Source organism: Leptonotus elevatus, chromosome 7, assembly GCF_054856555.1.
Source record: "Leptonotus elevatus isolate MCC_2025b chromosome 7, RoL_Lele_1.0, whole genome shotgun sequence".
NCBI classification, from domain to species: domain Eukaryota; kingdom Metazoa; phylum Chordata; class Actinopteri; order Syngnathiformes; family Syngnathidae; genus Leptonotus; species Leptonotus elevatus.
In genome coordinates this window covers 17783747-17797003 of record NC_141245.1, presented here as the reverse complement: position 1 = coordinate 17797003, position 13257 = coordinate 17783747, and the positions used below count along the sequence as shown (strand labels likewise).

The 13257-nt window shown below is 39.4% G+C and overlaps 1 protein-coding gene across 1 annotated transcript in view; it reads right to left on the bottom strand.

The window, feature by feature from the left end:
• Positions 1-3828: 3828 nt before the first annotated feature.
• Positions 3829-13257, bottom strand: part of map3k10 (mitogen-activated protein kinase kinase kinase 10) — a 29488-nt gene continuing 20059 nt past the window's right edge. The window contains exons 4-11 of the mRNA XM_086080787.1: positions 12114-12289; positions 11717-11963; positions 10772-10894; positions 10563-10701; positions 9465-9577; positions 9071-9384; positions 8202-8730; positions 3829-6842 (exon numbers count right to left, since the gene is read on the bottom strand). Of these exons, the coding sequence (XP_085936913.1) occupies positions 6454-6842; positions 8202-8730; positions 9071-9384; positions 9465-9577; positions 10563-10701; positions 10772-10894; positions 11717-11963; positions 12114-12289 (2030 nt within the window). The 3' untranslated portion in view covers positions 3829-6453. The remainder of the gene's footprint in view (positions 6843-8201; positions 8731-9070; positions 9385-9464; positions 9578-10562; positions 10702-10771; positions 10895-11716; positions 11964-12113; positions 12290-13257) is intronic.

Sequence of the window (13257 nt, the reverse complement as noted above, 5' to 3'; positions counted from 1 at the left end):
TGCTACCAGGAGACCGTCGCGATGCACTCGAGAGCCGAGTGAAGGAGGAAGTGGGTCATCAGACGCCTCGGTAAAAACAACGCCGGCGTTCCATGAACGGATGCAATAAAATGACATCTTTGGTCGGAATCCAATCTTAAAGAGCACACGATTTTGTGGAAATAACATTTCCAAGGTCCTAACTGACAAATATGAACTTGAGCAAGCATTTAAAAATGCATTTACTGTACTTGCAAATAGTCAGCCAGAATAAGTCGGGTTTCCATCCAATTGTTTCGATTTTTTTAAGCGAATTTACTGAAAATGCGCAAAACGGACATGCGACTTATGGCTGTTTCCATTTGTTATTTTTTTGCGAATATTGAAAGGGGACTCCGCCGCTGTAGGTGGCGGTATACACCATAGAGATTAGATCCACCCGTAATTTAAAAGTAAAATAAGAAGACCAGGACGCGACTGCGCCGTAACCGTAGCGTTTCTTTGCTGTTTCCCATCAAAAATAGCATTATTATTCGCTTCTTTAATTAATTCCAAAAATATTTCAGTTTCGTCGTCTCCCCAAACATACCTTACTTTATCGTCCAACATTGTTTTGGGACTACACACGTACGTGTGACGTAATATCCGGTCAAAACTTGCGCCGTGTATCCAGTCTTGCCAGTGGTTATTCGCAAAACGAAAATTTTATTTATTTTTTGCAAATTTTGGGCCCTTTTTCGAATTTCTAGCGTTTCCATTCCATTTTATTTTCGCATTTCTTCAAAATTCGAAAAAAATATTTATGTGTGGATGGAAACCCAACTTGGATATAATATACTACACTGAGCTGAACATTACTTATAACAACAATGAATGAGGAAACTGAGCTATTTGCAATCCAAAACATGAGGTGAGTGACTTGAGAAAGACCAACGTTGATGCTGGTGTGTTGTCATCGTTGACCCCAAAGGAGACGAAAGTACAAACAATCTCGTCGTCGTGATCGCTTTGCTCGACTTGACTGAGTCCCGTGGCGCTCTCGCTCCATGACGACGCTGCTCCAACAAGTTTGTTTTTGTCTTAAGGTGCCCTGGGAGGTGTCCTAGGATGTTCGCCTGCAACCTTTTTGAAAGCCATACAGAACTACATCACTGTGATACAAGTTTATTGTGATCAAATTATAACTTCTAAAATCGCAAAAAGTGTCATTTTGCAACTTAAATATTTTAGAACATTATTTTTGCAAAATTACGTTAGGGGTTTTCTATAAAAAATAATGATGTAGTTCTCCTACGATTTCAACTTCCTTGCATATTATTATGAATTGTTACTTTTTCTTATTAATCAACAAACAAGATTATGACTTGCAAAATGGTGGCAATTTTTCTTATAAACAACAAATAGGCTTACATGAATTCTAAATTGCGACTTTAATCTTTCAATTTATGTTTTGTTTCCCATCTTTAATTCTAATATTTATTCATGTGACGTCTGACCACTTTTTCTTATATAGGATGTGGGTTTTCGCTTAAAAATACTGTAGTTGTGTTCATTCCGTAGTCCAGCATCATTTCCCAATACACAGAAATAACCACAAGCATTGTGTGTTGCTTTTCTCTCTCTCTCTCTTTCCTTTTGTCAGCCAAGCATGACATAACAATGCTGACGTCATCGTCAGGGCGGTTTGAAAGGCTTGGCGATCAAGCGCCTCCGCGGCACAAAAGCTAATTATTGATTTACAGGCGTGGCTGCACAGAAAATAACGGCTGTGTTTAAAAGAGGCGTTTGCGTCTTGGTGGGCGCACTCGTGTGCTCTGACGAGAATTGAAGAGAGACAACGAGCACTGGACTGTTTCTTGCTGCCTTCTTGCTGAAAAAGACGCTCGGATGATTCAGTGCAGAAAACAGCCAGGAAACGAAACAACCTGCTAAGTGAACATTATTTCAATTATATATAAAAAAAGAAATAAAATAAAAAATAGTAGAATTGCATTTGCTCCTATTACTCTATGCAGTTGCCTAAAACAGTAAAACCAAACTTTTGCCAAATGATTTAGCTGAACGACTATTTTTATTAAAAAAAAATTTTTTTTTAACCATTGTTGTCTTCTCAAATTAGAATTGAATCCAGATTCAGGGTTGGCAGCAAGCAAATCAGGTTCTCAAATCTGATTTATGGTTCCAATGAGGATTTTAAAACAGAGTTACAATTTCAAGGAAAGATGAGGGTTTCAAGTTAGGGTTTTCAGTTTCTGGTAGGGTTTTCAACTATAGGAATAGGTTTTCAAGTCAAACTTCCAAGACTTGATTCGGGTTTCAAGTCAAGGATTTAGAGTCTGAGTTAGCGTTTCCAATTAGGGTTTAGGGTTTCAACATAGGATTGGGATTTCCAAGTAGGGTTTCAAATTAGGGTTTTGGTTCATTAGGGTGGTTAAACTAATATTGAGGTTTTAAATTAGGGTTAGGTTTTGAAAGTAGGATTTCAAATAAGATTTAGGGTATCAAATAAGAGTTTTTAATTAGGGTTAGGCTTTCAAATTGTTTGAAGGTTTCAAATGAAAGTTTTAAGCCTGGGTTAAGGTTGGGTTTCAAGGATCGGTATCTTCTTGTTATTATTAAGGTTATCTGATTTTGATTGTGTGTCACATCGTTGTCTTTGTTGTTCATTGTTTGTGTGTGTGTGTGTGTGTGTGTGTGCGTGTGTGTGCGCGCGTGCACGTGCGTGTGTGTTGGCCCTCCGGTCTTAATCTTCTCTTCCATTTCCAGGCGCAATCATCCCTCTGTTTTTTGTCCTTCTTTCTTCTTTCTTTGTAGTTCCCTTTGAAAGCGTCACCATGGCAGTGAGCAGGTTGCTAGGCAACTGGCTGGCGTCCAGAAGTACGTTTGATTGGTGCTCGCTGCACATGAGGGAAACGATGGGATGCTATATAGCTATACGGGGTTAGGATTCTAAGCCACCGTTTTGTTTAGTTCAAGACAAAGTTAGGGTTTTAATTAAGAATTTCAGGTGAAGGTTAAGAGCTCAAATTGGGGTCAAGGTTTGAAAGTATTTTTTTTTTTAAATTGGGGTTTCGAACTTGGTTAGGATTTCAAACTTGAGTTTCAAATTAAGGTTTCAAGCCAGGGTTTTATTTCAAAACAGGGTTAGGGTTTCAAACTACAGTTAGGGTTTTAAGTAAGGTTTTCAAATTAAAAACTGAGCGTATGGTTTCAAGTTAGGGTTTTAAACCAGAGTTTGGAGCAAGTGTTAGGGTTTCAAATTAAGGTTTCATGCAAAGCTTGGGTTGAGTAAGGTTATCAAATTAGTATTTCAAGATTTCCCCACAAATGTTGGGGTTTCAAATTAAGGTTTCAAGCCGGTTTATGGTTTAAGGTTTCAAGTGAACATTTCAAAACTGGGTTTGTGTTTCAAATTGAGGTTTCAAGCTCGTTATGATGTTCAACTGTAATGTTAGGGTTAGGGTAATCATGGTTTGAATTCTGGGGTGGAATTTAAAGTAGGGGTAATGTTGCAAAATTAGTGTTTGGAGCCATTGTCAAGGTGTAGTATTAGGGTTTAAAATTTGAATCTGAAGCCTGGATTAGGGCCTCCAACCAGAGCTAAGAATGATTTGTCATCATTCATGTGAATATGTAAATGAGAGTCGTTTATATTCCAGCTCAGTCAGTCCTCAGATGAACTCCTGACAAAGACAAAGCTCCACTCCACTGGACACCACAGCATACAAACACACACACAAAAATAATAATATTGAAAAACATGACATCATAGCACACACTGGCGCCACCTAGATGACTTTAAGTGGTACTACACATTATGAAATGTCTGCACCATCAATGAGACTTGAAGCATATTTCTTACTTTTTATTCATCTGGCAAACAAAGCATTCGTCACGTGACACTTTCACTTTTCATTTTTCACAACCGTCTTCATGTCATATTAACAAATATTTACACCAAAAAAGCATTGTAACAATAATTATTCCCCATAATAACAATTAATTTAATCATAATAAATACTCATGAGCACAAAGAGGTTGCCCCGATATAACAACACACACAGACACACACATACACACGCACACATACACACTCACTCACTCACTCATTGACTTATTTGCACAGTAGTGTAACGAGTCCAAAGTGATTTGTCAGCTGCAAAGTGGCCCGCCAACAAGTCCCGGAAAGTGCCACTGGGACTGAGACAGTACCGAGGGGGATACCGAGGCAGGTGGGAAGCGTGTTGCGGGGGGTCCGAGAGGTATTGTGAGGTTGACGACGTTCGTAGCATTTGTCTTGAAAGGTCACGATGAAGACATCCAGGGAGGGGATGATAAGGGTTATTTGATGTCACCAATGTACAAGCTCAAGATTTTCTCAACTTATTTTGACGAAATGGACAAGGACAGTGGCTGTAAAAGGTTAAAAAAAGAAGAAGCATTTTTTGACGAGCTGAATTTAAGGTGTAAAAATCTACTAAGGAGGAAAATGAGAGCCACAATGGAAAGAAAATTTGAAATGATGAAGTAAGTCGGAATTTTTTCCAAGAAAAAAAGTTGTAACCAATCACAATCACGTCCAAATGTTCATCCTGATCGTGTGGACTTGCGATCACATTAGCTATTCATTAACGCCTAATATTATGACTTGAACGTTTTAAATGACATTTTCCTCATGATTAAAACAGTCCTATAATAATATTTAGTTTTTCATGTAGAATTTTGACAAATTCGCACCACAATATTACAACTATTCCTGTATATGCTTCGTTTTTTTCTCATATTTTTTTTTCTTTCGTATTAAATTGTTCTCTCCTAATGTCGCTACCCTCATAGCAAAATTAAGCTAATTACTTTTTTGGGGGGGTAAAATTATGAATTTATTTTTCATCGTAATACTGTGGCTTTGTCATAAAATCGATTTTTTTTTCCGCATAAAAATCAAGACCTTGCTAAATTATGACTTTCTCCACATAAAATACTTGTGACTGTACAAATGTACCCTTGTCACGTTCTATTAACTTTTTTCTTAAAACATTTCAAATGTATTCTCCAAAATGTTGACATTAATCTAATAAAATGACTTCATATTTTGACTTTAGTCTGCAAGATACTCTTACTTTTTGGGATATTACGACTGTATTCTATTAAGTATGACTTTTTCCTCATATTACAATTTCATTCTTGTAAATTTGAGTTCATCTATTTTTTTTTTATCACAAACTCTTTTTTTTCCTTGAAACTAGCAGACCGCAAAAAGTTTCAAAGGGTAAAACATAAATAAATTAGAGAGAGAATAAATAGATGCAAAGAGACAAGAAGTAGAGTGGACTAACTAGTACCTACTTATTCTTTATGGATTATTAAAAAAAAATGGAATTAAATGAATAATGAAAAGTTAGTAAATATTGTAGTTAGTTTTTTAAACGTGAATGTAGTTTGAGTTTTGTAAAAAAAAAAAAAAAGGTAACCTCAAATTAATTTTACTATGTTTTAATTTTTAATTTTTGTTATTTCATATAACCTTGCTTCAGTTGTAGATAAAAGTGAAAGCCACATGATCTGATATTAACTCATTCACTGCCATTGACCATTGATTGCTATAGACGTCAAAAATTCATTTGGACTATGCCCCTAATAAAAAAAAAAAGATGATTAAAAATTATGGACGTCAGACAATTAATATTTTTTATTGTAATTAATCGCATGACTTCAATAGTTAACTCGCGATTAATCATGAATTTTATATCTGTTCTAAATGTACAATAAAAAAACTATAGGTTTTTATACTCTTGTTAACAAAAGTGGAAAAAAAATTAAACTAACTAGAAATAGTTCAAATGAATTTTTGACGTCTATAGCCGTCAATGGCAGTGAATGAGTTAATATCCCAAACGAACTCCAAAATCATTACATTTGGAAAAATGCCCCAATCTGAGGAAAACTACCATTTCTGTTCAAATACTTATGTGAAGAGGTAATCATTACCAAAATAGATAAAACGATAAAACTTGAAATCTCTCTATCTCTCTCTCTCTCTCTCTCTCTCTCTCTCTCGCTCCTGAAAAATGACCAAAATGGTGTTAGTCCACCCTTGTTCTCAGGCTCAGTGATGTTAACCTTTGTTTACCTCCAATAGTAGTGACCGTTGTGAGTAAGGAACTGCCTTTTCACACCCTTGCATGACATCGTGGGGGGAGGATTAGGAAACAACGTGTTCATTTGATGACGCCCGACAGAGATGAGTTTGAAAAGAGACGCCACGTGGATGAAGGAACAATTCAGTGTCGTTTCTTCTGTGGAAATGATGCAAGCAGATGCATTGTGAGTTGACTTGTTGTCGGAATGGCTTCTTGAGGCGTTTCAGTGGTGGTCCAGTTAGTCCGGGGAATGGTAGGTGGTCTTCGCACCTTAGCAGAAGGAATGGCTTCCAGTAAGGGTCGTTTTTGCACGCTCCGGGCCGTACAAAAAGCACTATGTGTACTTTTGCCCGCAGAGGGCGGCGGGCTGAATCTTCCCGCACAGAGGTTCCGTGTGGTCCAAACTCTGACCCTCCACGTCCATGTCCATCAGGTTGGGCCCTGCCGCGCAATCGGGAGCGGGGGGGTCGTCGCAGCTGCCGCTCGGCGACGAGCTCAGGGTCCTGGACAGCGAGCCCAGCCTCCGCGGGTCGGCGCGCGCCCGGGCCGGAGCCGGTCTGGGACGGGCGGCGAACTCCAGCGTCTTGGGTCGCTCCACAGGGCTGATGAGGCAGAAAGGTGCCGGCGTGGGGACGGGGGGCGCGGGGGCCTTTCGGCGCTGGGGGAGAGGGAAGATGGCCGAGGGGTCCGGGAGGCGAGGGATGTCCAGGGTGTCCAGCACACCTGCAAGCACAGCATATCGTGATTTTATAAACTGTACAGTATATGTCTATGTATATACATAGACTGTATACTATACATATTTACATAAATACAAATATCTACACGTGTATACATACACATAGTACTCACAGTATATGTTTTGTACTTGGATAAGCAATTTAACAAAAACAATAAATAAAGCATACAATTAATTTGATTCCAAATTTAATTCTCATAAAATTACAATTTTATACTCATTAAATCATAACTTCTTTCTTGGAATTAATATTTTTTATATTCATAAAATATTGACTCTTTTTTTTTTTTTTTTCGGATAAGATGACAATTTTTTCATGAATTTACAATGTTATGTTGAAGAAATTAATGCAATTCTAATTCTAATAAAATGAACATTCTATGCTCACAAAATTATGACTTTTGTTTCATATTACATCTTTATTTTCATATGATTGGCATACTAGTTTATTTTTGTAACAAACTTTATATTACGGTAATAAAATAAATACTTTTTTTTTTTAAATCTAAGTTCATTTTCAAAAAATTATAATGTTATGCTCATAAAATAGAAACTTTTTCCCCCGCAATATTATAAATGTGCTTTCATATTATTACTAGTTTATTCCTGTAACTGTGTGACTTAATCCTCTACTTGTCATTTTATTTTTGTGTGTGTAATTAAATTAATTTAAAAAATGTATATATATTTTAAGACTTGCAATTTTAACAATATTTCAAATTTGCTATCATAAAAAATTTACTATCATAAATAAAAAAGTTATTTTCATTAAATGCTAACTTTTTCTAGCAATATTGCAAATGCATTGTGAAAAAAATATTTGTACGTATTTTTACCTAAATTAATATTAAGGGAGCTAAATTAATTTGAATAAATATAATCCAAAACATGCAATCTTTTATTTTGCGATATCGTATTCGTATTCAGTTTACATTGTGTTACAATGGCATCAATTCATTTTTTTTCTATTTTATTTTGTTCATTTTATTTTATTTCATGCTTTTTTCTTTTTTATGATTTTTTATGTTTTATTTTTTGCAATACAATGTAATTCTCTTGAGTGCTTGTCCCTGATTGGGCTATTCATTCATATGCAGCATCAATATCATCAAATATTGTTTTATTATCAATAAGCCCTAAAGTATTCGTTAGAAAAAGTCATTTTCACAAATTAAATGTACAGTATTGTACGTCAACTTTTGTTTTAGTGCAAGGATGAGAAATCAGACCTTGTTCCTCTCGCTCTCGAATATTGTTATTCTCACTCTGCCAGAGACAAAGCGAGATATCGACAAGATTTATTGATTTAAAGGACGAAAAGAATCGTAAAGATTTCGCCTTACCTTTGTTTGCTCTGATGACAGGTCCACCCGGCGGCGGGGGCATGGGCATGCTTCCGTCAGACGGCGTCCTGCGGTGGACTAGAGTTTGCGCCCGGGGTCGTATGGCCCCGTCGGATGGGGTGCGTCTGTGCCCCCTGTTGACCGCCATAGCGGCGGACACGTGGGTGGGTGTGAGCGACTGGTTGGGCTCCTTCTTGAAACTCTCTGTCCGGAAGTCCAGCAGGGGGTTGACGGAAAAGCCCGGCGGGGGCGGGGCTTGCATGTTGCCCGGCGTCAACAGGTAGTCGTCAGGGTCAGAGGGGAGGAGGGACTTGGTGGAGTTGCAGTCAGATAGCGAGGACAAGGAGAGGAGCGTGACGGACGGGGAAGGGTCCAGGGAGGGAAGCGTGGAATCTAGATGGCGGGAAAGTGATAACGAGAGGTTTCGGCTGGGTGGCGACGTGCTGCGACGGAAACGTCCCGTGCGCTGGAAAAGGCTTTCCTTCTTCTTCCTCTGCTCCTCTCTTATGTCCTGCTCGTCTTGAAGCACCTGATGAGGACAACCGCAACGCGGCAACGTCACATTCTGCACAGTCATACAAACAAATTAAACAAAGGGATATAAAAAGTCTACACACCCCTGGTCAAATGCCAACATTGTGTGATATAAACAAATAGACCAAGATAAGTAATTTCAAAACGTTTTCCAACATTAATGTGACCTGTACTGTTTTTGAGGTGGGAAGTAAAAAATAATAATTATATATATATAGTTGCAGAAGTGTGCACACCCTCTCATAACTGGCTTACTTCAAGGTTAACCAATTTATCTTGGCCTAAAAAAAAGAGGGAGTGTAGACTTTTCATATCCACTCGTGTATATTCCTCACCTGCAGTCTGCCCAGCTGCAGCAGGTCTTGCCCCAAACCCACCGAGGCCAGCAGCGAGGCACAACCCAGCAGCAGCATGTCGCTCTTCTTCCTCTGGCCGTAGCGTCTCAGTGAGTCCTGGTGGCTCAACGCCGCCGCCGCCGCCGGTCCCACAGAACCCTGAGTGGAGCTGGCGCCGGATGAGCCCAACGTGGCGGTGGCCGCGCCGGAGCCCGGGGTGCTCCACAGGGACCCCGAGTCGTCGGCCGCCCCATTGCTGCTGGTCTCGGAGGGTTGCAGGGAGCCTGGCGACTCTTCCAACTCGCAGCACTCCTCTGAGGGACAAAATGGAGGATGTGAGGAAAGGCGAGGTTGGTTGAGAGTACCACCTGTTGAAATCAAATTTGCGACTCACCCATCTCGCTGAGGCTGGAGAAGCCCACCGTCATGGGTGCGTGCTTGGGGGACTTTCCCAGGTTCGGGGCACTGGACGACCACACTTTGCTGCCCTCGCTTAGTGATTTCAGTCTGGAGAGAATGAAAAAAATATAAATGAAAAAAAATGAAAAAGGAAGAAGACATTCATTTAAATTTGCACTATACAAATAATGACGGAATTTCTCAAGATATAATTATGCCAAACACTTTAAGGTGTAAGTGGTCCGGAAAGGATCATGTTGATCTGTTTAGGCAATAAATGGATAAAAAAAATTATATACATATAATAATAATATATTGAAAATACAGCATACAATTCTGTTTATGTGTCCTATATATTTCAAAATGTCATGAAATAAAAAAATCACAATTAGGTGTTGATGATAATAATAATAATATTAATTAATTTAATTTATCAGCGCCTTTCATGACACTCAAGACAATTCATAGCAAACCCAAAAATTAGGGCAGAGAAAAATTAAAAATAAAAAGGCATAAAATCAATACAGTAAAAGGAAAAACTGTCAGGAAACATGTTGATCTGTAGAACGCAATAAAAGGTTTTATATATATATATATATATGCAAACAGATAAATAAATTAGTAATATCTAATAATGTTTAATTTGTGTCATATTTAATTAAAAGCATAATAAAAAAATAACATCTGCTAAAAAAAAAAAGAAGAAAAAATAGATCATGTTGATCTGTTTTAGGCCAAAAATTGTTTCAAGAAATCTATACATGTATAGATATGAAAAACAAGTCAATAAGTAAATATAGAAATAACCATTTAATGTACCGTATTGCAATACGTTGGATATTTATGGGACGTAGAATTCCTGTCTTTAGCACTGCAGCCAAAACAAAAAATCTAAATAGTATGTTGCAACATTCGGCTTGTCCGCAATAATGATATAAAAGAAATACTAACAAATAAATGAATACAAAAGTAATATTATAAATCCAAATAAAGCACTAAAAAATTGAAGGATGAAAGTGAAAATAAGAATACTGCCGCAAATCAAAATGCTGATTCATTTTGACGTCCAGTGGGTGTACTTCAGTCCACCTACTTCTCCTCGCCCCCGACCCGCTCCCTCTGGTGGGTCGAGCTGGGCCCCCACGTGCGTCCTTTCTTCTTGCCCGCCGACATGTCTTCCTTCTTACAGACTGCGCTGCGGCCCCACGTCTTGCTGCCGTCACTCGGGGTCACTGTCTCACGCACACACAGAAGACACTTTAATATCCACAGCCGCAAGTCGTGTGCAGCGTACGGTCTCACGTCTTATGGCTCGAAGGCGAGGAATGACGCCGGGGCTGGCGGGCGGCGTGGTGCTTTCGCTGCCCTGCGTCTTCCTCTTGTCCACGCTTGGGGATGCCTGCACCGTGATCTTGTGCTCGAAGCCTTTGAGCACATGAAGGCACATCCATAAAAATGTCACGATACACTTTGCAGAAACAAAATGGTGGACAGTTGTTGTGTGGTGAAAGAGACAGATTAGCGTATACTGTGTATTATATTTTATTTTAAAATAGCATTAAAGGGATGTCAACGCCAAAAATGTCTTTACAATATGTTGTATGTGCACTTAGTAGTCAAAACAGGACATTCTGATTAATTTTGTAGAATATGAGTTAAGCAGCAAAATTCACACATTTTGAGCCATCTCAGGGGGCAGCCATTTTGTCACATGCTGGCCACTGAAAATGACATTACAGTTGCTCGGGTAACAACCAATCATCTTCGGCAAACAGGTGAACTGTGATTGAGCAACTATGATGTCATTTTAAGTTGACAGAAAATACCAAAATGGCCGCCCCCGAGATGGATAAAAACAGGTCGTTTTTGCTGCTTATTTCATATTCCAAAAACACAATATTAATCACAATACAGTGTTTAGACTAGTGGTGCTGCATAGAACATATTATTGTTAAGAAAATATTTGGGTTGACATCCGCTTTAAAGCTACTACTACAGAAAATAAAAATAATATTTTGAGGGCTTGTTGATTATTTCACATATGTTGTGATTACAGGGGATCTCCATGTTACAAGAATATATTAAATATTGTAGTAAGTTTGTGTCTTGAGCTGAAAAAAAAAACATTTTGAGGGTACAATTAATCATTTGAGGGCAAAATGGCAACAAAAAATGGCAAGTAGTTTGGTTTAGTAGAACACATGAAAAAGTGCTGTCTGTCAAGGTGTAACACTTGGTCGCACCCACCAGAGGGCAGACTGATGCTGTTGCCGTCCCTGCACAGCTTGAGCAGCCTGCTCTTTTTGAAGTGTCCCTTCCTCTTCTTCACGCTGGGTTTCTCCTGATACATCTGGTGGATGATGATATTGAGCTCGCGCTCCACGATGTCAATCTCGCGCTCGGCCAGCTCCTGCTCTCGTCTCCTCAGCTGCTCCTCCTGCTCCCGCTGCTCCTCGGCCGCCCGGGCTAGCGCCTCCTCCCAAGATCTCAGCTCCTGTGGAGAAAGATAAGCGTTTTTTTGTGTGTGTGTCCTTCTTAGCGCCTCTTCCGACACCTCCGCCTGCTGATTGCTGCTAAGGTGATTCCCGGTTTTAGAAATCTCTCAGGCACGTACTGACAAGGTGAGATTGAGGGGGGTTCGCACCTTCTCTTTGGCCCGCAGCTCGTCAAACATCTGCTGGATTTCCAGCCTCCAGTCTTCCTGCAAGGAGTGGAAGGACTCCAGGGGCATCTGGAACATGGCCGACTGCTCGATGGCCAGCAGCCGCCGGTGGATGCTGGTGAAGGAGGGTCTGCCGTGGGGGTTTGGGCTCCAGCATTCTGAGGGATTGCATTAACTCATGTCACGGTCTCGGTTGCTTATGTTTGTTAAAAAAAAATACATCGGAAGAGGACCCAGATTTTTTTTTTGCGCATATTTAATCGCAAACCCAATATTGAGGATGAAAATTCTCGGCTAGATCATTTTCCAAAATTGTTCGGCCCTACCAGTGAGTGCCTATGAGGAACGAACACAGACATGAATGGTGTGATGTAATATTTTCCACAAAGGAGAGAAAGTGGCCGAAAGTGGACATATGGCGGCTGTCCTGAGCCAAACGCAGCGGACAGAACTTCGCCCGACACGAATGTCTTCACACCTTCACATATTTGCTGATCTCTGTCTGAAGTCATAGTGACCCACTGACCCACATTGAGTGGAAGTTTTCGCTTATCAGTCGATCCACAAAGTTAAGAAGAGAAGAAAGTGAGACAGGAGAAACCAGGACGTGACAAAAGAGTTTAATGGATGAACACCAAAAAAAATGAGGAGGAATTTTGTTTTAGTAGAGTGACGCTTTTTATGAGAGAAAGTGCGAAACGGGGCTTGGAAGAAAGCAGTTGGGCTGTGAAGGGGCTTCGTGACACAATTGTATCAGCATACAGCGATGGCAAGATGATCCATTTATTATTGTATCTGTAATATTGGAGGCAAATTCAATTACAGGACAATATTGCAGGCAATTATTTTATTTTTTATTTTTTATTTATTTTTGGCTGTAATTGGCTGTAAAAATGGAATGTTAATACTGTATCAAATGTGTCCATCTATCCATCACCCATCTATCATCCATATTTGTTATCCAGATGATCATCCATCCATCATCCATCAATCCATCCATCCATATCTATTATCCATCCATCCACCGACCCATCCATCAATTACATCATCCATCCATCCATATCCATCCATCCATATCCATCCATCCATATCTATTATCCACCTAGCCATCCAAGTATTCATCCCA